General features: G+C 34.9%; 2 protein-coding genes across 4 annotated transcripts in view; both read right to left on the bottom strand.

Moving 5' to 3' along the window:
- The window catches only part of LOC134844295 (uncharacterized), a 52,480-nt gene extending 38,714 nt beyond the window's left edge, over positions 1 to 13,766 (bottom strand). For 2 of the 3 annotated variants that reach the window (XM_063860910.1, XM_063860909.1), the window contains exon 1: positions 691 to 1,552. In XM_063860910.1, coding sequence (XP_063716980.1) covers positions 691 to 725 — 35 coding nt within the window. In that variant the 5' untranslated portion in view covers positions 726 to 1,552. Of the gene's footprint in view, positions 1 to 690; positions 1,553 to 13,647 lie in introns of those variants that run through there. The other variant, XM_063860912.1, reaches the window with a different exon arrangement.
- LOC134843931 (galactosylgalactosylxylosylprotein 3-beta-glucuronosyltransferase 2-like) overlaps positions 1 to 22,962 on the bottom strand; it is a 405,495-nt gene that overhangs the window by 351,298 nt on the left and 31,235 nt on the right. The gene's annotated exons all lie outside the window — the stretch shown is intronic.

Here is a 22,962-nt window from a genome sequence, read left to right as displayed (position 1 = left end):
AAATATCTTTTCAAATTTAAGCTCAGGTCAACAATACCTTTCGAATGATATAAAAAAATTCCGTCAAAAACGGCTAGTTAAAAAGTCGAAATTTGTCTGAAGAAAAAAAAACCCACCCCGAGCACAAATATTCCGTTACTTTCGTATCGAAAGTCGGAATAACAAGCGAAATGCATGCGGGACCTGTCTATCATAGTTGCTTTTTCGAGGGACCACTCTATCATAGTAGTGCCCAAAACACTTATCACAATTGATTTATAAAATGTTAATTTCAAGATTATAAAACATTTTTGAAATGCATAAATTATACAATGATAAAATTGCGAAATGTGAAAAGTTGATTTGCATTTAAGAAAGCTCGAACGAAAGATAATTGTAGTCGGTGAACAAATTTCAGACACGAACAATACAATCACGTCTAATTTCCCATATTTGTAATTTTGCATCGACGTCTAAATTCGTTTTTGTTGGTCACGTCTAATTTGCTTTTCGTCTAATTTCCTAGGCCACTTCGGCACTGTTGAACGCCCCCCACCCCCCCTCAAAACGCATACTCGCAAATTTTCAGCCTGATCGGCTCGCAGTAGAATCGGAAATGTACCTGTTGCCGAATTTACAGACGTACTTACAGACAGGGAGCGGGTTAGACTGAATCTTTCATTCTAACCCGCTCCCTATTTGTTTACTTACGCGGTGTTCTGCATGTTCACAGCGCTGCTCGGCATTTTTTCGTGTCTCTTTTTCTCTTCTCACAAGCGAGTAAATAAGTAAACAGTAGTGAAAGGATAGCGATGGCGGTTGTAAATTATTTTATCGATAAATAATGTAAATTAGGGTAATATTTATCCCAATTTCTAAGATAAGCTGAAAAATTGAAATAATGATTTGCCGATTAAAAAAATATACGCTAAAAATTGTCGTTATGATTTTAATACAGGCGCATTTTTATGTTGTTTTTGTAAACATGCTCTTGTCTGACAAAGAAGAAAATCCGCGCCACGCGCACTTAAAAGAAACTCGGTCTACTTTGGTCTTTTCGGTCAATATGGATTTTCAAACTGAACTTATTTTGCAGCTCATTCGAACGAATATTCTGCTGTTAACTGGAGCGTGAACCTTTTAAAAAAACTTAATTTGTGTACCAACAAAAATATCAGATTTTCTATGCTTGAAGTAAAACCGAGCTATTTTAAATCCCTTGTCCACTATTTGCTTCAATTTCAAATCCCTTCTTCAAGTATACTGCAAAAATCTGCGAGAACTTAGATAAGTCCAAATAAAAGTAGCTAAGTTTAATTTACCACCCCGGACGCGAAATGAAATGACACGACAGCTTGACTGACCGGACTTTTAATGTTTAGAAGCTTGCAATTTTGACTGCGACCATCAAAGAAACTAGTGATAAGTTGCCTTGAAAAGAACCCCGCGGGAAAGAAAAGATAGCTTAGACTGTTAACATTGGGCAATTGAAACCTTCAAATAAAAACAACAAAGTGTTGGCCTTCAGAAATTTATTAGAAGCTACGGTCCACTGGGTCCCCTTTTTATAAAAACTAATTTTGTAACCAGATCGAAACGAGAGTTACTGAAAATCAAAATAAAGATATGCAAATTTTAGGAACGCAACGAAAAACTAAAAATAATCAATGCGTCAAATTATTTTGTAGCGGCACCGTGCCCGCATCGATTATGATCATTTAGCCATTTGCAACCGCGAAAAATAGAAAAAAAATTGTGACGTGACAATTTTACAAGAAATGACAAGTTTACTTAAAAAATTGGACTGATTTTGATTTGACTTAAAAAATGCAGGGCTGATAACCCGAGCGTTAAATCAAGCTGGCAAAAGGCGAATTTAACGACAATTAAAAACGCATTTGGCATCCTTTTAATCAAGTTTATGCCTAAAAAATTGGCGAAAATTGGAGAAAAAGTCAGTTTGAGACTCAATTAAGTACAAGACTGCTCGTATCAGGGCGAAGCCCTGAATGTTCCGACTGCCTTTTAGGGTTTATTGAGCAGCAGTAATTCATAAAAAAAATTAAATGTAATAAAATAAAATGAAATTTTTTTTCTCTAAAATTTGAAATTTTTTATGAAAATCATCCCCCACACGCCATATAAAGTACAAAAAGATAGTTTTCGTTCCTTGTAACACATCATTTTTGCCAAATAAGCTTCGATCAACCAATTTGGAACGATTTATAAGACGGAATAAATCTCCGCTTACGCGTTAATAGCGCGAATTATATCGCGCGTTAATTGTCCCAAATTGGTCAAAATGGCCAAAATGGCAATCTTTAAGCCCTCATAACTTTACGAGAAATGATCACAGGTGAAATATCTTTTCAAATTTAAGCTCAGGTCAACAATACCTTTCGAATGATATAAAAAAATTCCGTCAAAAACGGCTAGTTAAAAAGTCGAAATTTGTCTGAAGAAAAAAAAACCCACCCCGAGCACAAATATTCCGTTACTTTCGTATCGAAAGTCGGAATAACAAGCGAAATGCATGCGGGACCTGTCTATCATAGTTGCTTTTTCGAGGGACCACTCTATCATAGTAGTGCCCAAAACACTTATCACAATTGATTTATAAAATGTTAATTTCAAGATTATAAAACATTTTTGAAATGCATAAATTATACAATGATAAAATTGCGAAATGTGAAAAGTTGATTTGCATTTAAGAAAGCTCGAACGAAAGATAATTGTAGTCGGTGAACAAATTTCAGACACGAACAATACAATCACGTCTAATTTCCCATATTTGTAATTTTGCATCGACGTCTAAATTCGTTTTTGTTGGTCACGTCTAATTTGCTTTTCGTCTAATTTCCTAGGCCACTTCGGCACTGTTGAACGCCCCCCACCCCCCCTCAAAACGCATACTCGCAAATTTTCAGCCTGATCGGCTCGCAGTAGAATCGGAAATGTACCTGTTGCCGAATTTACAGACGTACTTACAGACAGGGAGCGGGTTAGACTGAATCTTTCATTCTAACCCGCTCCCTATTTGTTTACTTACGCGGTGTTCTGCATGTTCACAGCGCTGCTCGGCATTTTTTCGTGTCTCTTTTTCTCTTCTCACAAGCGAGTAAATAAGTAAACAGTAGTGAAAGGATAGCGATGGCGGTTGTAAATTATTTTATCGATAAATAATGTAAATTAGGGTAATATTTATCCCAATTTCTAAGATAAGCTGAAAAATTGAAATAATGATTTGCCGATTAAAAAAATATACGCTAAAAATTGTCGTTATGATTTTAATACAGGCGCATTTTTATGTTGTTTTTGTAAACATGCTCTTGTCTGACAAAGAAGAAAATCCGCGCCACGCGCACTTAAAAGAAACTCGGTCTACTTTGGTCTTTTCGGTCAATATGGATTTTCAAACTGAACTTATTTTGCAGCTCATTCGAACGAATATTCTGCTGTTAACTGGAGCGTGAACCTTTTAAAAAAACTTAATTTGTGTACCAACAAAAATATCAGATTTTCTATGCTTGAAGTAAAACCGAGCTATTTTAAATCCCTTGTCCACTATTTGCTTCAATTTCAAATCCCTTCTTCAAGTATACTGCAAAAATCTGCGAGAACTTAGATAAGTCCAAATAAAAGTAGCTAAGTTTAATTTACCACCCCGGACGCGAAATGAAATGACACGACAGCTTGACTGACCGGACTTTTAATGTTTAGAAGCTTGCAATTTTGACTGCGACCATCAAAGAAACTAGTGATAAGTTGCCTTGAAAAGAACCCCGCGGGAAAGAAAAGATAGCTTAGACTGTTAACATTGGGCAATTGAAACCTTCAAATAAAAACAACAAAGTGTTGGCCTTCAGAAATTTATTAGAAGCTACGGTCCACTGGGTCCCCTTTTTATAAAAACTAATTTTGTAACCAGATCGAAACGAGAGTTACTGAAAATCGCAATAAAGATATGCAAATTTTAGGAACGCAACGAAAAACTAAAAATAATCAATGCGTCAAATTATTTTGTAGCGGCACCGTGCCCGCATCGATTATGATCATTTAGCCATTTGCAACCGCGAAAAATAGAAAAAAAATTGAGACGTGACAATTTTACAAGAAATGACAAGTTTACTTAAAAAATTGGACTGATTTTGATTTGACTTAAAAAATGCAGGGCTGATAACCCGAGCGTTAAATCAAGCTGGCAAAAGGCGAATTTAACGACAATTAAAAACGCATTTGGCATCCTTTTAATCAAGTTTATGCCTAAAAAATTGGCGAAAATTGGAGAAAAAGTCAGTTTGAGACTCAATTAAGTACAAGACTGCTCGTATCAGGGCGAAGCCCTGAATGTTCCGACTGCCTTTTAGGGTTTATTGAGCAGCAGTAATACATAAAAAAAATTAAATGTAATAAAATAAAATGAATTTTTTTTTCTCTAAAATTTGAAATTTTTTAATGAAAATCATCCCCCCACACGCCATATAAAGTACAAAAGGATAGATTTCGTTCCTTGTAACAAATCAATTATGGCAAATAAGCTTCGTTCAACCAATTTATAAGACGGTTAAATCTCCGCTTACGCGTTAATAGCGCGAATTATATTGCGCGTTAATTGTCCCAAATTGGTCAAAATGGCCAAAATGGCAATCTTTAAACCCTCATAACTTTACGAAAAATGATCACAGGTGAAATATCTTTTCAAATTTAAGCTCAGGACAACAATACCTTTGAATGATATAAAAAAATTCCGTCAAAAATGGCTAGTTAAAAAGTCGAAATTTGTCTGAAGAAAAAAACCCACCCCGAGCACAAATATTCCGTTACTTTCGTATCGAAAGTCGGAACAAAAAAATGCTTCGTTTTTACCAGTCCCATAATAATATAGTGCATTTCCTAGTAAATGTCCACATTATATTATAAAAATTTCCATTTAAATTTTTCATTTTCCATACTTTAGAAGGGTGGAATAACCGAAAAGAGCCACAAAAAATGTGTAATTTAATCGGATGGTTTGCGGTGCATAAGTATGTAATTGTAAAAATTTTAGCAAGCGCTGTTGCAGTGCAGTAATCGCGCAAGATAATGGAAATGGGAGGAATGAAATAAAAAATTATTTTTCAGATAAAAAGAACGCTGCAATAAAGTTACTATTTATTTACTACGATGCGCTTTTCCTCTTTGTGTATTTTGAATGCACTTTATCCTGAGCATAATTAGCATTTTGCTTTTTTGGCGGTATTTTGCCGGTCCTTGAAAGGAAATAACGGTCGAGGTGCGCGCGTTCTTATGCACAAAAAATTTAACGCGCGTTCTTAGGCACTAAAAATTTACTTTAGTTGTAGTGTAACCGAAACACAAAATTGAAAGCAGATGGAATTAGAAAATGGAGTAAAAAAGCAATATGCAGTCTAAAAAATGCGCAGAAACTACAAAAATAATACTGCATATATTCATTTCGAGTGTTCCAGGTTATTCATAGAAAAATTGATTGTATACAAAAAACGAGTTTTTAGTTTACCATACATAAATGCTAGCAGTGTCACAGCGAAAAAGGCGAGTTGGCAGGACAAAATATGTCACCAAGATTGATGTTCCAAAAAATCAATTTTTTAATTAAATGTCAATGCAAAAAAAACACGCTTTTTGAGATAATAATGCAAAAATAAGCGCTTGTTTTTTCTATTTTAGCAAGCCGTTGCGATACTGGTTTATTCGACAATTCAAAAATAAAATATTGAATTTTTACGCTGGCTCGTATACTTATTAATTGTGATAGTTAAAAAACGAAGACTGTTTTATACAATTGTAACTTATGTATGTCTGATGTTTGCATTTAAACTGTCAAGTTCTGTTCATGTTTGAGCATCTGGTTTCATCGCTTTGAACTCTGCATAATCCGCTGTGCTTTTATCTAATATCTTTTTGTTCAGGCAACGAGTCAATGATTATAAATGAAGAACATCGATATCATTTTAAATAAGTCTTTTACAATAAGCTCCTCCAATTGGTAAATTTAGAATTGTTTGAAGGCAGAATATTGTAAAATCATTTATATGATGATTGATAGACGGGTGTTATGTGACTATATACTACTGAAATTGAACATAGAAACTTAAGATTAAAGGGGGGTTGTCCCAGAGAGCGAGGTGATCTCTTCAACTATTTGTGAAATAGTCCAACGGTTACACATAAGCGAATTTTGTTCCCATTTTTACGAGTTTTCCCCCTTTTGCGAAGGGGAGAATAGTTAAAAAGATCCGAGCGAACCTAACAACGCTGTTTTTTCAATACATTGCCTGCGGTTTTGAAAAGTTTGTCAAAAAAGGTCTTTTGAGTCAAAAATGTTTTGAAAGAGCCGGAAAACCAATTGCATCGACCTTGAAAAAGTCCCCCTAGGTCTTTATTTACAAAAAATCCCCTTAGTTGATTTTTTGGGGGAAGCGTATTGTAACTAAGTTGATCCATAATCAATTCCGCAGCAGTAAAATATTTCATTTATGTTCACTTTTCAAAAAATGTATAATTGTTGTTCCGACTTTCGATACAAAAGTAACGGAATATTTGTGCTCGGGGTGGGTTTTTTTTTCTTCAGACAAATTTCGACTTTATAACTAGCCATTTTTGACGGCGTTTCTTTATCATTCAAAAGGTATTGTTGTCCTGAGCTCAAATTTGAAAAGATATTTCACCTGTGAGCATTTTTTGTAAAGTTATGGGGGTTTAAAGATTGGAATTTTGGCCAATTTGGGACAATTAACGCGCGATTTATTTCGCGCTATTAACGCGTAAGCGGAGAGTTAATTCGTCTTAGAAATCGTTCCAAATTGGTTGAAAGAAGCTGATTCACCAAAATTAATTTGTTACTAGGAGCAAAATCTATCACTTTGTACTTAGTATGGCGTGTGGGGGACAATTTTTTTTTCATTTTGCTTTATTTCATTCAATTTTTTAATGTTATTACTGCTCCATAAACCTTAAAATACAGTCGGAACATTCAAGGCTTCGCCCTGATACGAGCAGTCTTCTTTGAGTAAGTTACCAATAAGTTTTTGAAAATGTTATTGTTTTGGTTTTTTCACGTTGCCTCACTGGTGATTACCTCTAATGAGTTCTGTTCTGCTGAGCTAATGTAATGAAAATGGCAGCAGTTCTTTTCAGTTTATTTCAAGCGCTTTTGTCTTTTGCGATAATCATGTAAAATCAATGGGTCGGGTTGGCCACAACTGACTATTGTCTGCGGTGTGCAAAAATCAGAAAAGCATTTTTTTATTTTGAAAAAAAAAAACGATAGTATTTGCATACAAATATTTGCATTAAATCAATGTTTACCTTCATTCTTCGCAACTTCTTTTTCATTTTTAATTTAAAAAAAGAACGTTTTTTACTCATAAAAGCGCAATTGTTTTGCCTACACTACCCGATGGGGTGCTAGGTAAATAAGACGACATGACATTAAGACGAGAAACGAGCCTTGAAAAATGCTTAAAATGAACTGTTCGAGTTTTAGCGATTCAGTTTAGATTCAAAAATACATTTTGGAGAAATGTGTTGACATAAACATGAGTTGCCGTTTTAACAGCACTCATCTTATTTACCGCACACCGATGGATTCTCATATGTAGTTGTATTGTAAAAATCCCAATATGTATACTCAATGAACACTACTAAGCCGACTAGGTTTGAATTTTGTGAGTTAATAAGGCCCTGCGATTAATCAAAACTCCTTGAAAATCAATGTAGTAAGCAATTTATTGAAATTCATCGAATGCTGCGCGGGCTTCAGTTGATGAAATTCGATGAATTTGAAACGTGCCACATCCAATCATATGCACCCAATAAATGACACAGAACATCAAATCTGAAGTGTGAATTTCTTATACTTCGATGAACTTAAGCTTTGCTTTGTTATAATTGTTATATTGTTTCTATAATATATTTTTAAACCCAGAAATTTCTGGACAAGTTTTGGCTGTTTTCCAGATTTTCAAGGGCTGCTTCTACTTCAAATTTAGTATGGAATTAATTTGAGAAATACGACTTTTTGGAAAACGCGAAATGTGTGAAATGTCCTGGGGGGGGGGGGGGGGGGGAAATTACTTTCTTGCTAAAAAGGAACAAGACTGCTCGTATCAGGGCAAAGCCCTGAATGTTCCGACTGCCTTTTAAGGTTTATGGAGCATTAATAACATTTACAAACTAATTGAAATAAAACAAAATGAAAAAAAATCTAAAATTTGAAATTTTTTATGAAAATCATCCCCCCACACGCTATATCAAGTACATTGGGATAGATTTCGCTCCTTGTAACAAATCAATTAAGGCAAATAAGCTTCTTTCAAACAATTTGGAAGCATTTCTAAGACGGATTAACTCTCCTCTTACGCGTTAATAGCGCGAAATATATCGCGCGTTAATTGTCCCAAATTGGCCAAAATGGCAATCTTTACACCCCCGTAACTTTACGAAAATTGATCACAGGTGAAATATCTTTTCGACTTTGAGCTCAGAACAACAAAATTTTTTGAATGATAAAAAAGAATTTTGTCAAAAATGGCTAGTTAAAAAGTCGAAATTTGTTTGAAGAAAAAAACCCACCCCGAGCACAAATATTCCGTTACTTTCGTATCGAAAGTTGGAACAACAACGACAATTGTATCATTAACAGCATGTGCAACCAAATGTATTCGAAAAATATCAAAACGAGAAGGGAAAATTTAAGGCAGAGAAGATTAGAGCTAATTTAGAGGCCTGTCTTTCAATAAGACCAGATGTCACCAGAGTTTGTAGCCTAATTTCTTATATTGGAGTTAGTATTTTCTAGAGACATTTTCTGATGCGGATTTACAATTTGTCTTTACTGTTGTGAGTTTCCAATTAAGATTAAACAAAACTGAGACCCTATTAAATAGTATAATTTTCATTAACTTGAGACGTACACAATTAAGATTATAATATAATTAAGCGGAATAAAAATTTTAAAAAATTTATGGAGACACTGTTTTTAGATTGACTGCTTTACCAATATCATCAATGTTTTACCCTTTATAGATATTTTTTTGAATATAAATGTTCTAACTTTGATTAAAGAACATAAGGTCATTTCATCTGCGCATAAGATTGATTTTGTATTTGTGACAAACTGGAAGACTAATATCTTTAAAATTTTATGAAAATGAGAAACAGCAGCGGCATCAATCCTGATCCCTGTGGAAGACCACAGATCAAAACTCCAATTGAAATGTTTATTTATCAATAGCAACGAAATGTTTACAAATTGTTAAATATTTTTCGACAAGTTTCCTATTATTCCATGTTTTTCCATTTTGAGAATACGCAAATTACGTTTGTGTTAATTGTTTTCTTGAAGACGATAAACAGTGTTTCATCAAAATGAGGTTTATCATGAACTGAACAAATGAAATTGGTTAAGTCTACTCATGCATCATTGCAAATTTTTCTATTTTGAAAGTCGTATTGTTTCAGTCGAAGAATATTGAATGTTTTCAGAAAGTTGAGAAGCCTGCTAACAATTCTTTTTTCAAAAATTTGTTCATCGAAACTAGTCAGCCAATTATTCTATAGCTTTCCACCAAATGACTCTTACCATCTTCATAAACTGGCTGCACTTTGGCACTTTTTGAAAACTCTTTTTGAATACTCTCATTTACCTATAAAACTGTTGAATACAATTGATAAATGCTCGCTAACACTGTCTATTAAAGTTTCAAGATAACATTGTTGATACCATTTGAACCTATAAACCCTTTGGTTTTGAATGTCCAATTGCAATAAAACTTCTTAAGCTCTAACTTCCTACATAACCATTGAATTTAATATACCGTTAACAATTTTTAGAGCAAACTTCGGACTGGCTTTGTTGCAGCTTTTTCTATTTTCCAGCAAAAATTGATTTAAAACGTCGGGTTGAACTTGTATATTCCCATAACAGCTGAGTTTAGCGTTTCTAATGGAAGGTGTAGTTAATTTTCGACAAGATTTTGTTTGTTGTCAGTTAAGCTAATTTTTCGTATTGATCCTAATTTATAAAAAATTTTGTTCGCTTTTTGCATTTTTTGTTATTTGCTAAGAAACCAAGTAGTTTATTTTAGTTTCCTTGCACAAACTAGGCAAAATTTGTTTCAAACCAATGATAATTTTTTACGATAAAATTGACTTTCTTATTAACTTTTTGATATTCTTTTGAATTATTCAGATTTTTGTGGAGAACGAACAAATCTGCATTAGTTCATTTTCGTTTTTTAACGCATCAGTGTTTCACATCGTGTACAGAGAACTCCGTTTACGTTCCTCTTCAATATCATTCATTTCCAGCACAACAGAATAGTGATCTTTGATTACCTTTTTTAAAGTTATCTCCTTGGTGAAAACAGTTTTTGTAAAAATATATGCAGTTTTACTTGTGGGCAGTATTCTTATTGAATCGAAATAGCGTCGAAAAAACCATAAAATTCGAAAAGTCCCAAACAATAATCAGTTTGAGAGTATCTTCCAAAGTTTATAAATTAAAATCGCCGCATATAACTGTTTCGGTTTTCCATGAAACCCTTATGTCCAGAAACAATTTAAAATTGACCGGAAAATCTGTTACTGCTTTAAACTTAATTCGCAAAAAATTCAACATCAAATCAACTTCAGGTGTGATTTTATTCAAATCAGATCTAATCAAAAGTGCCCGTTGAGCTTTTATGTTTTGTGTTATAATATGATTGTACCCTACCAAAGAATACATATGTAGAGGATCATTGGCGTTAGCTAAATTTCACTAAGTGCAATAATTGATGATTTTACTTTAAAGTCATAAATAAAAATTCATAGTTCATCGTGATGGCATAGTAAAGATAGTATATTCAGAAAACAAAACTGCTATCAAAAAAGCCCACTTGACTTCCCTCTAGGAGCTCTCGATAGTATATCGACAAAAAACACAGAATTGAAATGTTTTTTTTTGGCGCCGACATTCTTGCGACGCTCAAACATTTTTCTGCGTTTTTCCAATCCCTACCCAAGAAAGCATGCACAAGTGTTTGCAGAGTTATTCTATTTCCAAAACGGGAACATACTCAACTTTTTCTCAATTTTTGCAAAAACTTTTTACTATTTTTTATCCTTTTACTTCTGAAGAATCACGGAGTTGCTTCAGAATTGATATCAAACTCTTGCATTGATTCAAATTGATTGTTTTGAACAGCTCTGATACTTCTCATAATCAGCCGCTCAGATTTTTCCGTGGTTGACACTGTTTCGAACCATAATTTATTGGATTTTTTTAATGCTGGATGTTTCACATCATCCACAAGCTTTTTCGAACTAACAGGAAAAAATATGCATACTACACGCGGATAAATTTCGACTGACAATTTTGGCTCGTTGTTATTGAACCCAGGTCTCCGCATCTTGTTTAAGAAAGCGGTCTGATCTTAGAAGTCAGATTTCGAATATTTCCAAGATTTCCTGTTGTATATGTCGTTTTGTTCAGCGCTGGGGATGCTCAATACTTTTTCAGGGCCCAAGTAGATGGCTAGCTTAAATGATTTTGACTAGTCTTATTTTGACGACACTGTGCAAAAAAGTCGCACACCTTATGTGACGAGGATTCTTGACTGTTTATGTAAAAGTTTTCATATCATATTATGTAGCAGAAATATTTTGAAAAAAATAGAGTTGAAGCACTCGCACTTAAGCAAATCTATAAAAAAAAACCCTACAAGACTTGAAAACTTGCATTTAAATGCTCATAAGGATAAAAAAAAACTTACTTCAACATCCGTATAGAAGGTATGTTCCCAAATGGCATAAATGCCGACTGCCATAAAAAAAAACTTTTCCCAAATAGCATAAACTTTAAGTTTTCATTATAATTCAAACTTTTTCTAGCAATTTCTAATTATTACATTTTGCCAGGAACAAATTGTTGTTAACAAGACTTGGAATGAATTGATTCCAAACAAATGATAAGCGAAAATTTTTTGGAAAAAATGACCACAAGAAGCCTATCAATATCAGCAACCTTATGCCTTTCGTGTTTGATAAAACTCTACCGTTTTTTCAAGATAAAATGTCAATCAACATTTGTATTGACAACTTGACCATTTTTCTCACATTTGCGTACGAAAAGTTTAGTACCAATTTTCTTAATGCAACTGTTGCATCAAATTTATGCCATTTGAGAAATAGAATCTTCTTAACAATCTCCCCTCTTATGGTATCTACTGAAAAATCTCCACCCCTTTAAATCAACACAGTAAAATAGCACAAGAGCTTGTATTGCGAATTTGAATTTTGCTGCATTTTGATTGGTCGAAAAATCGACCTTTTTGATCTACTTAATAACCCCCTTCATCAAAGGGGGGTTGTTAATTAGATCCGGCAATTATGCCATTTGAGACGCAATCGTATAGAACAGTTCAAAGTTCAAAACGGTTGGCTTCAATTAACATTTCAAACGTTTCAATATAATGGCGTTTTAACATATCAATCAGGGGCATTTCTTTTCGAGGGGGGGGGGGGGGGGGTTTGCGGATGTTCAGAAATTTTTTTTCGAAACGACTTTTTTTAAGTCAAAAAATTGATTTTCCGAGCTCTCCTAAAGCACTAAAACGACTCTATTTTTGCCAAATTTTCTGCGTCGCAGGCAAATTTTTGAAAAAGCAGGTAAAAAAAGCCGTTTTTGGGCATTTTTTGAAAAATTTTGACAAAATAATCGCGTTATTTTGGCGCGCACTCCCCCTAAAAGTTAGTATATATTGGTGCCGAAGGCGCCTTTAGAAAAATTTTAGGGTCGGTCGGCCAAAATTGGATTTCTTAAAAAGTACCAAAAGGGAGACCCGTTGGGTTGGCAGGGGGTCGAATCCCTGAGAGTAGAGGGCGTCCGCCCCCCCCCCCTAAATCCGCCCCTGATATCAATATAGGGACTTCTTACACGTGTGCCAAGTTAAACGAAAAAACGTATAGATGAAAACCAACTTGCATAATTCTTAGAACTATGGCTGCAAGTGCATTGCCATAGACCCGAAAAAAATGTCGCCAAGTTTTCGAGTTTTTGAAATTAAATGAAAAACTGCCCCCCCCCCCAAAAAAAAAATCTAGATCCGCCGCTGGCTACATTCCATGCTCAGTGACCTCATTTTAAAATTTTAATCCTTTTCTGATACCGCTTAAACAATGAACCAGATTGCTCGAATCTGATTGGTTGAAATTAATTCCAGCGAACGAAAATCTGAATTTACAATAAATCAGAAGCTCAATAAACAATATCGTTATTTTGGCCGTACTATAGAAAGGACCCATAATTTTTGCAGTTGTGCATGGAGGGTGCTGGTAAAGTAGAGAAGAAACACAGAAAATTTAAATTGTTTAGTTTGACACCACGCGATTATTTTAAAATGAGCGAAAACGTAACAATCTCATCCCTTAATAGATCAAACGAACAACCTCGCACCAAAAACTAAAGACAAATTCAAGCTTGAAGGCATGCTTGGGATCTCTTTAACGATTTCCCCCCTAGGGTACGTAGTAACGAATTACCACCCCAATTCAATGGTTAAGCATATATGAATTTTGTACCTAGTAACGACCAGTCTCTTCCCCCTTGCAAGGGGGGTAATAGTTAAAGAGATCACCTGCATATACTAAGCTCAATCTACTCACTTGGTGCTCTCCATCATATGTGCTTTATTCATTTTGACTGTACTGACGAGAATTCTCCGGTCTCAACTTTTTAATATGATGAGCTAGGGACCAAAAAGTGCAATGGAAGATTTAAAAAAAAACTACAAAAGACTTTTGTGTAACACATGTACAACAAAAGTTTAAGGCGCCAAGTTAAATAAAAGTATCACTTACATTTTGAATATATACTAAAATTACATCTCATTATTCGGTCCATTTTTGCAAAAAGAGAGAGTAAGATACAATATCACTCGACTGAATGATTCAAGGATTAACCGTTTTGATTTTTCCAACACTACGAAAACCCATAAAGAAGGAAGCCATTATTTGGAGAATAGCTGTACAATGCGAACATCCCCTCCCCTAATTTAACTGAGATGGAGAGGGTGGAAATTGTTCAGGTTGTTAGGTGGTATTTGGTTGGGGTTGTACACATGGCCCCAACTCATAGAAAGCATGACACTGATATTTTTAGGGACATCTTCCAAAAATTTTTGGTCAAAGTATTCGATTTTTTGCACCACTTTCAAAATTAAAATTTTGTTTTGCCCCATTCGAATTTACGAGCATGGTTGATAGTTGTTTTAAATATAGATGAGTCCATAAAAATAATAGACCAATAAATTTTCGGACACTCCCCGCAAACAACTCGATTTAGAAAAAAATGAGACCCGTTTTCCATATTTGTCTTTTCTTTTGACCAAACGATCATACTTGTACAGAATATTTGCATCTTGTTATTTCCTCCAATATCTAAATAGAGAGACAGTTCTCTTGGGTAGAAGTAATAATTTTCATGTTCACCAAATCACCTTCCTTCTGCATCCCATCCCTCCTCTGCCGCTTTGCCACAGCACCCACCCCGAAAGTACGTACATTGGTCCATCAAAAATTCTGTGGTCTGTAAGAAAAATGCAAGAATCACCCAGCCAATTTTTGTGAAGCAATCTTACTAACAAAGTGCACTAGCACTAGCAGCCCTTTAAATCAAAAACTATTTCAGTTTTCGATCATGTAGAATCCATTTTTTGATTTTTTTATGGAATTCCTACAAAAATTCTGGTTATGAGGCAGTTTTTAGCTAAGGTCAAAAATTTCTTAGCATAAGTCAAGAAAGCGAATGGTCTTATTTGCTCAGTTTTGGTCCCCGCTTTGAGAAATAAAATTGCAGACAGAATAGGTTTTAATGGAATACCAGAAAATGTCCTTCAGTTGCGCGCATTGAAAATGAAGCAGAAAGCGTGCAGCAAGTCGACGGACTTCAAGCCGACGCAATTATCAGTGGAATGACATCAAATCTTCAATCCGGTGGAATGTAGAGAAACAGACATGATCGTTTGGGTTCAGTTGAGATCAAGTTGAAGACTTCCATATTTGTCAAAACCATACCAATGGATTAAACTGTAATTCAGGCTAAGAGCAGATTGGTTTAATTGTTGGGTTTGGGTTTGATTGATTTGATATTTTGTATTCCATCCCAATTGATTGTCGGTAGAGTTAGTCGTAGGCTTATTTTCTGTATTCAATTTCATAGAACATGTAGAACATGTAGTGCTGAACTGATATTTTGTAAAGAAACCTCTCAGCAAAACTCCGAAATTTCGGAAGCCGACGCGAATGTTAGCAATATTTTTTCCGAGAAACTGACAGTGAATACAAAGTTGGGATTTTTAAAATTTTCCTTCAAATGCATTAGTCTCAAAAAGTCTAAAATTTGATCAATTTCTGTTGTCCCTAATCGTTAGTATCTGTTATTATTATTATTTGTTTCCGGTTTCGAAACCGTCGGCTTTTTCAGCAGTATACCGTATTTTGTCAATTTTGATTTTGTGTCTGGTTATTAAAAACGAATATAAGGACTTTTTTCCTTGTATATGAGCCCCATACCAGCAGACTTTTGGCCGACAATTTTGTAGACGTTATTTTTGAAGACATCATTTTAGCATATTTTGATGTTATCCGGATCAAAATTTTGCGATCCTGTCTAAACCAAATCGTAAAACGATTAATTGTTTTGACAAAAAAAAATTTTAAAAAACATTGTTCAGCATTTAGAGATTTCGTCTGGTTTCGTCTGGCCACACTGGTCAGACGAGGAATTGGAAGAAGAGTGAGAAGACCTTTCAAGTCCCAACATGTTTTCCTTTGAAGATTACATAGGCATATGTGTGCTGTTTTTGTTCTTCCCTTTCCTGAAATGTTCTAGGTGTAACCGAGTTAAATTTAGTTACTTTCTCGAACAAAATCGGCATTTGTGCTGCCTGGAAATGGTTAGCCTATTTTATAACCATATGCAGTGTTTATCTATTTCCATTGATATGAACTGGCGGGCGAATGTACTTGAACTAACAGGAAAGTAATTCGGCGCGCTCTGCTATATTATGGTAATAGGTTAATAGGTTGCAGTCCATTTTGTGCTTGAATGCGGGCGTAAATCTGACCCTGTCCTGCCATGCTCCTGATCGACCTGATAATACCCGGGCCGAGATCTTTGTTTTATGATAAGCCTATCGATAGCAACTTATGTTATTTCCAGACTATCAAAAACTATGTGGTTTTCAAGACTGCCGGCCAAAATTTGGTTTTTTCAGACTTAGCAGACCAAACAGATGTAACAGCGACCGGAGCAACCGTGGAAAAATTATCCGCGACCGGCCCAACCATAATAAGTTAACTTCGACCGGTACGACTCAATAAAATAGTACTGCGGACGGCTTGACTTTCGCTAGTTGCATTATTTTTAAGCTATAAACATTCAATATGAACTATAAAGTGCAGTTTGATGTCCAGATTTCAGCGACTTTGTTTTCAAGCTCTTGCGCGACTCATTCGTAGACTATAACTGTTCCAACTTTCGAAGAAAAGGAATAGCTATGCTTGGGGTGATTTTTTTATTCAATTTATTTTTGGCGATGAAAACATTAGTTTTTAACAAAACCAAATCATAACCGATTGAGAATAGCGCCTCATTGAAACAAATTTAAAGGATATTTTACCCCTAATAATTTTCTCAAAGTTCTGGGAGTTTGAAAAATGCAAATTTGGCCAAGCTCTGGACTAATATGTGCGCACTCTGAAGTTTTTATTTATAACGCTGAAAAGGAAACGTGAATTATTTATGCCAGGCAAAATTGTTCCAAACTGATTTGAGGCTAGGTAACTAGTCGCACTAATTTCGCAGGACGTGATCTTTGATATTGTTCAAATTCATAGTTTTCAAATATTTTCCCCCCCAAAAAAATGTTCGGTATGGATTAAGAATCAGTCAATACATTCAGAGCTTAGCTCTGATATAAGAACAGTCTTGCTTGGTTCACATTTAAAACCATCAGCTAACTTATAGTTAGCTTACTCAATCGCTCGAATTTGTTTCAAGGCTCGATCAACAAAATTTTAAAGTCCGGGTCGACAAAAACTTAAAGTCCGGCTCGATCAACAAAAACTTAAAGTCCGGGTCTAAAAAATGGCATTTTCCGATGCTTTTTTTTGTAAATTATTTGATCCTTTAATTAATTTAGTGACCATCCGATTTTGAATTTCTAATGAAGAATTTTTGCAGTCATGAAAAACGAAATTATATATTTTTCATATATGCAGACTCCATCTTTGGAATTGTATGATAACAATTTTTCTTGCATGGAATTTTATGACAAGCATTTTTCTTCTAGGAGGGTCAATCCATGAAAATAGCCCAAACGGCAAATACATTTGGCAAAGTTGATGTTAAGGACATAAATTAAAAGTTTGACCGCATAGGAATAATTTATCTAAATTAACTTAGGTCTGTCTGAAAAAGCTGTCTTATTTGGATCTCGCAAGCGTATAATGCCAAAATTAAAAGGTATAATCAAATTCATTTCCAGATCTAAATTGTTCTTGAAGATATTGAACACAATTTATGAACCAAGGATAGCCTGTTGCTGCGCAAGTAGCACAGAATGTTTTGACCATATTATTCAAAATTGAGCCTATTTTTTCTATGTAAAGTCTTTTTTTTGTACGTGGTTCGAAAAATAAAGTTTGCATAAAAAGCCTAAAACCTAAGAAGATTTAACACTTATAGAAAAATTCGCTATTGAGATACAAATTTAGGTAAAAACTGACCCAGAAACTAAACTTGGATTGCTTGAGTGATTGGAAAGAAACTTGGCGGTTCGTATTCTTCTATAAAATGCTCAAAATAAAACTCAAAATTAAAAAAATGGAGTTGGTTTTTCTTGACAATAAAAAAAATGTAGAACTTGTATTTAATGTCTTTCGAATCATAACTGAAAAGGCTTTAAAATAATATATCACTCAATCCTACCCAATGGTTGTCTGTGATAACTGTTTGTACGTGCAAAACAAAAAACAACTAAATTACAAACCAAAAAAAAACTAAAATAAAAACAATAAAACTTTAATTTTCAATGGTCGGAACAAAATAAAATCGTTTAAATCATCCCTTGAAGTAGAAATGAGGCAAATTCCGGTATAGGCAAAAAAAATATAACAAAAAATTCTGCTGAGCTTGCTCAGAATTTCTCGTTTCAGTTCTTCTTTCTTTATTTGATTCTTAAAGTCTAGCTACAAAACCATGCTTTGAAAAAGTTAAGCTTTGTGTCTAATATGTAAACTAATATAGAACGTTTCACAATTTTCAATTCTTTGATCGTGTGAAATTGCCGTAATTTGTAGCAACGGGTCATTAATTACTCAGTTTTGTTCTTTTTTAGTCACTTTTCTGCTATTGTGAAGATATGAGTTATGATCTGAGTAAAAATTGGGTTATAATCTCTAAATGACGAAAAGTGAAAAACTAAATTTTATAACACAATTGGGCACAAGTACTAGGAAATATAGCAGAGGCGGATCAAGGATTTTTTCGGGGAGGGGGGGGGGCAAATATTCAATCAATTTGTAAATCTTGGCGCCCAGGCGCCTTTAGAGAACAATATTAGGGCCCGTCACCAAAAATGGATATCTCAAGATAGTACAAAGAGGGGCCCTTTGGGTCGGCAGGAGGTCGAATTCCTAAGGAGGGGGCGTCTGCCACCGCCCCCTCCCTAAATCCGCTGGTGCAATGCAATATATTATTATGGGTCTTCTAAAAACGTTGCGTTTAGTTTTACTAAGTTTAGCCTCACGCTGACTTTTTCTTATTTTTTTTCCATTTTTTTGCCGTTTTCTGGCTGTGTTTGATTACGAAATCCAATTTTTGCTACTTCAGAATTGAGATGTCGATCAAATGACCAAGGCCCCTCAACTAGCAAATAGTGAAGGAAGCACTGAGTTTCCTCGTTAAGTCCACTGAAAGCCCACAAACTAATCTTCAGGGATCACAGCTAAGCTACCAGCATTTGAGAAAAGTGAAAAAAGTTGATTAAAATGGATTTAAATCAATTTTTTTTTTGCAAAATAATAATAATTTTTTTTATTATAATTCATTTGAAATCCATTGTAATGGATTCTATAATAAAAAGAAAGTCATATTAAAATTTTCATATGATTTTTTTCCACTTTATTTTTGTTTCGCGTCGTGAAAAGTTTTGCACAAATTTCTGTATTTATCACATGAGTAATGCGGAAACTTTGCAAAGCGAGTGTGCGGCTTACTCCATTTCTAAACCCAAACTCAAATTGCAACAAGATTCCGTTAAACTCTGCCTTTTGCCCCCCCCCCCACCCCACACCTGAACTAGCCTCTCCCCGACCTGACCACCTCAGACAACTGAACTACATGCCCCCGTACCTGAACCAACCCCCTCCCACTTTCAGGTATGGTGGGTGTGAGGGTTTGGCTCGGCTTAGGTTGATTGATTCATGTGTGGAGAGTTAGCTTAGGTCTAGAGGGTGGGGTTGAGCCTTGGTTCAGATGGGGAGGGAGTGAAAAACAAGTAAATAACTTTAATTTAAAACGTAGAAAAGTTTTAGTGTACGTCAAAATTCGCATCTAAAAAAAGTGGACAAAAAAATCGATAATTGAGTTTCATCGTCAGTGTTCACAAAAGTGAAAAAAAAACTTCGATGGGTTGAAAATGAGTTTTATTGACTCGAAAATTAGTAATATTACAATCCCCTTTTAATTAATTGTGGTCGATTTTTTTAAGTTTTATGGACACTGACAATGAAACTCAATGGAACTGCATTGAGAGTATGCCGTAGATCAAATTTACTAGCTAAAATGGGGTTTTATTTGCTTGTCGATTCAGGGGTGTTCAACAGTTCCGAAGTACAACAGTGCCGAAACGGAGAATGTGTTCAACAGTCCCAAAAATCTAGGATATTTGAAATTTTTCAGGTTTGTTCGCATATTGTTGGCAATTTGTTTGAACATTGTTTTGTTTTGGAGCAAAACCGAAAATAAAATTTGACAGTTTGCTGGGTTCCTTGTTTGTTCAGAAAAAATAATGACGCCGTGCTGGTAGAACTGAACTACAAGCCCCCGTACCTGAACCAACCCCCTCCCACTTTCAGGTATGGTGGGTGTGAGGGTTTGGCTCGGCTTAGGTTGATTGATTCATGTGTGGAGAGTTAGCTTAGGTCTAGAGTGTGGGGTTGAGCCTTGGTTCAGATGGGGAGGGAGTGAAAAACAAGTAAATAACTTTAATTTAAAACGTAGAAAAGTTTTAGTGTACGTCAAAATTCGCATCTAAAAAAAGTGGACAAAAAAATCGATAAATGAGTTTTATCGTCAGTGTTCACAAAAGTGAAAAAAAAATTTCGATGGGTTGAAAATGAGTTTCATTGACTCGAAAATTAGTAATTTTACAATCCCCTTTTAATTAATTGTGGTCGATTTTTTTAAGTTTTATGGACACTGACAATGAAACTCAATGGAACTGCATTGAGAGTATGCCGTAGATCAAATTTACTAGCTAAAATGGGGTTTTATTTGCTTGTCGATTCAGGGGTGTTCAACAGTTCCGAAGTACAACAGTGTCGAAACGGAGAATGTGTTCAACAGTCCCAAAAATCTAGGATATTTGAAATTTTTCAGGTTTGTTCGCATATTGTTGGCAATTTGTTTGAACATTGTTTTGTTTTGGAGCAAAACCGAAAATAAAATTTGACAGTTTGCTGGGTTCCTTGTTTGTTCAGAAAAAATAATGACGCCGTGCTGGTAGAACTGAACTACAAGCCCCCGTACCTGAACCAACCCCCTCCCACTTTCAGGTATGGTGGGTGTGAGGGTTTGGCTCGGCTTAGGTTGATTGATTCATGTGTGGAGAGTTAGCTTAGGTCTAGAGGGTGGGGTTAAGCCTTGGTTCAGATGGGGAGGGAGTGAAAAACAAGTAAATAACTTTAATTTAAAACGTAGAAAAGTTTTAGTGTACGTCAAAATTCGCATCTAAAAAAAGTGGACAAAAAAATCGATAAATGAGTTTCATCGTCAGTGTTCACAAAAATGAAAAAAAAAAAAAACTTCGATGGGTTGAAAATGAGTTTTATTGACTCGAAAATTAGTAATATTACAATCCCCTTTTAATTAATTGTGGTCGATTTTTTTAAGTTTTATGGACACTGACAATGAAACTCAATGGAACTGCATTGAGAGTATGCCGTAGATCAAATTTACTAGCTAAAATGGGGTTTTATTTGCTTGTCGATTCAGGGGTGTTCAACAGTTCCGAAGTACAACAGTGCCGAAACGGAGAATGTGTTCAACAGTCCCAAAAATCTAGGATATTTGAAATTTTTCAGGTTTGTTCGCATATTGTTGGCAATTTGTTTGAACATTGTTTTGTTTTGGAGCAAAACCGAAAATAAAATTTGACAGTTTGCTGGGTTCCTTGTTTGTTCAGAAAAAATAATGACGACGTGCTGGTAGAACTGAACTACAAGCCCCCGTACCTGAACCAACCCCCTCCCACTTTCAGGTATGGTGGGTGTGAGGGTTTGGCTCGGCTTAGGTTGATTGATTCATGTGTGGAGAGTTAGCTTAGGTCTAGAGTGTAGGGTTGAGCCTTGGTTCAGATGGGGAGGGAGTGAAAAACAAGTAAATAACTTTAATTTAAAACGTAGAAAAGTTTTAGTGTACGTCAAAATTCGCATCTAAAAAAAGTGGACAAAAAAATCGATAATTGAGTTTTATCGTCAGTGTTCACAAAAGTGAAAAAAAAATTTCGATGGGTTGAAAATGAGTTTCATTGACTCGAAAATTAGTAATTTTACAATCCCCTTTTAATTAATTGTGGTCGATTTTTTTAAGTTTTATGGACACTGACAATGAAACTCAATGGAACTGCATTGAGAGTATGCCGTAGATCAAATTTACTAGCTAAAATGGGGTTTTATTTGCTTGTCGATTCAGGGGTGTTCAACAGTTCCGAAGTACAACAGTGTCGAAACGGAGAATGTGTTCAACAGTCCCAAAAATCTAGGATATTTGAAATTTTTCAGGTTTGTTCGCATATTATTGGCAATTTGTTTGAACATTGTTTTGTTTTGGAGCAAAACCGAAAAAAAAATTTGACAGTTTGCTGGGTTCCTTGTTTGTTCAGAAAAAATAATGACGCCGTGCTGGTAGAACTGTTGTTTGCTTAACAAACGGCATCAATTAAAATGGCCATTTTTGACAATTCAACTACCGTCGGTTTTTTATTTTTCATTGAATTGCGGTCAGTAAAAACAGAACCTGCGAAATTAAACGACAAGCAAATTAGACAAAGTAATGAGTATAGACGTGGAAACGAGAGTACAATTATGGAAAATCAGAGGTATTTGGATTGTTATCGTGTCTGAAAATTGTTTACTGACTACAAATTAACTTTCCTTTGATTTTTTAAATTCTTGTCAAATTTTCACATGTCGCAATTGTATCTTTTGTGTCTTTTTGTATCTTTGCATCATAAATCCTCAGCAAAAACTTTGTAGGCCTTTTTCTTTTTTTTTGCAGTGACGTCTAAAATGCCAGTTCTGTAAGATAAAATTTTCGTCAATTTTTTAGCCTAACGTCTAATTTCTCAACTCTCGGCCTTGTTTTACTCTCGAGTCGATGCATTATTAGGCAACTTCTTTACAATACAAAATTTCATTATTTTAAAGTCTTTTGTTATGATTAAAAAGTTATTTCTTGCAAATTCTATATTTCCTACCTTATGTTTGGTCAGTATCTAAAATATCCATGAAAAATAAGATTTCAAATCTGAAATTAGATCTGAAGTAACCTTGTTTGAGAGTATCTAAGCGTTATTTTATCAATTAGGAAACTATTTTAGATCTGAAATAGAACAATTACTAGGTACTGACGGCGAAATATCTCGAACCACAAATCGTTCCGAATTGAATTGAGGCAAGTTATTGGTTTTACTA

This window comes from Symsagittifera roscoffensis, chromosome 4, assembly GCF_963678635.1.
Source record: "Symsagittifera roscoffensis chromosome 4, txSymRosc1.1, whole genome shotgun sequence".
Taxonomy (NCBI): Eukaryota; Metazoa; Xenacoelomorpha; order Acoela; family Convolutidae; genus Symsagittifera; species Symsagittifera roscoffensis.
This window is presented reverse-complemented; position numbering and strand designations above follow the sequence as displayed.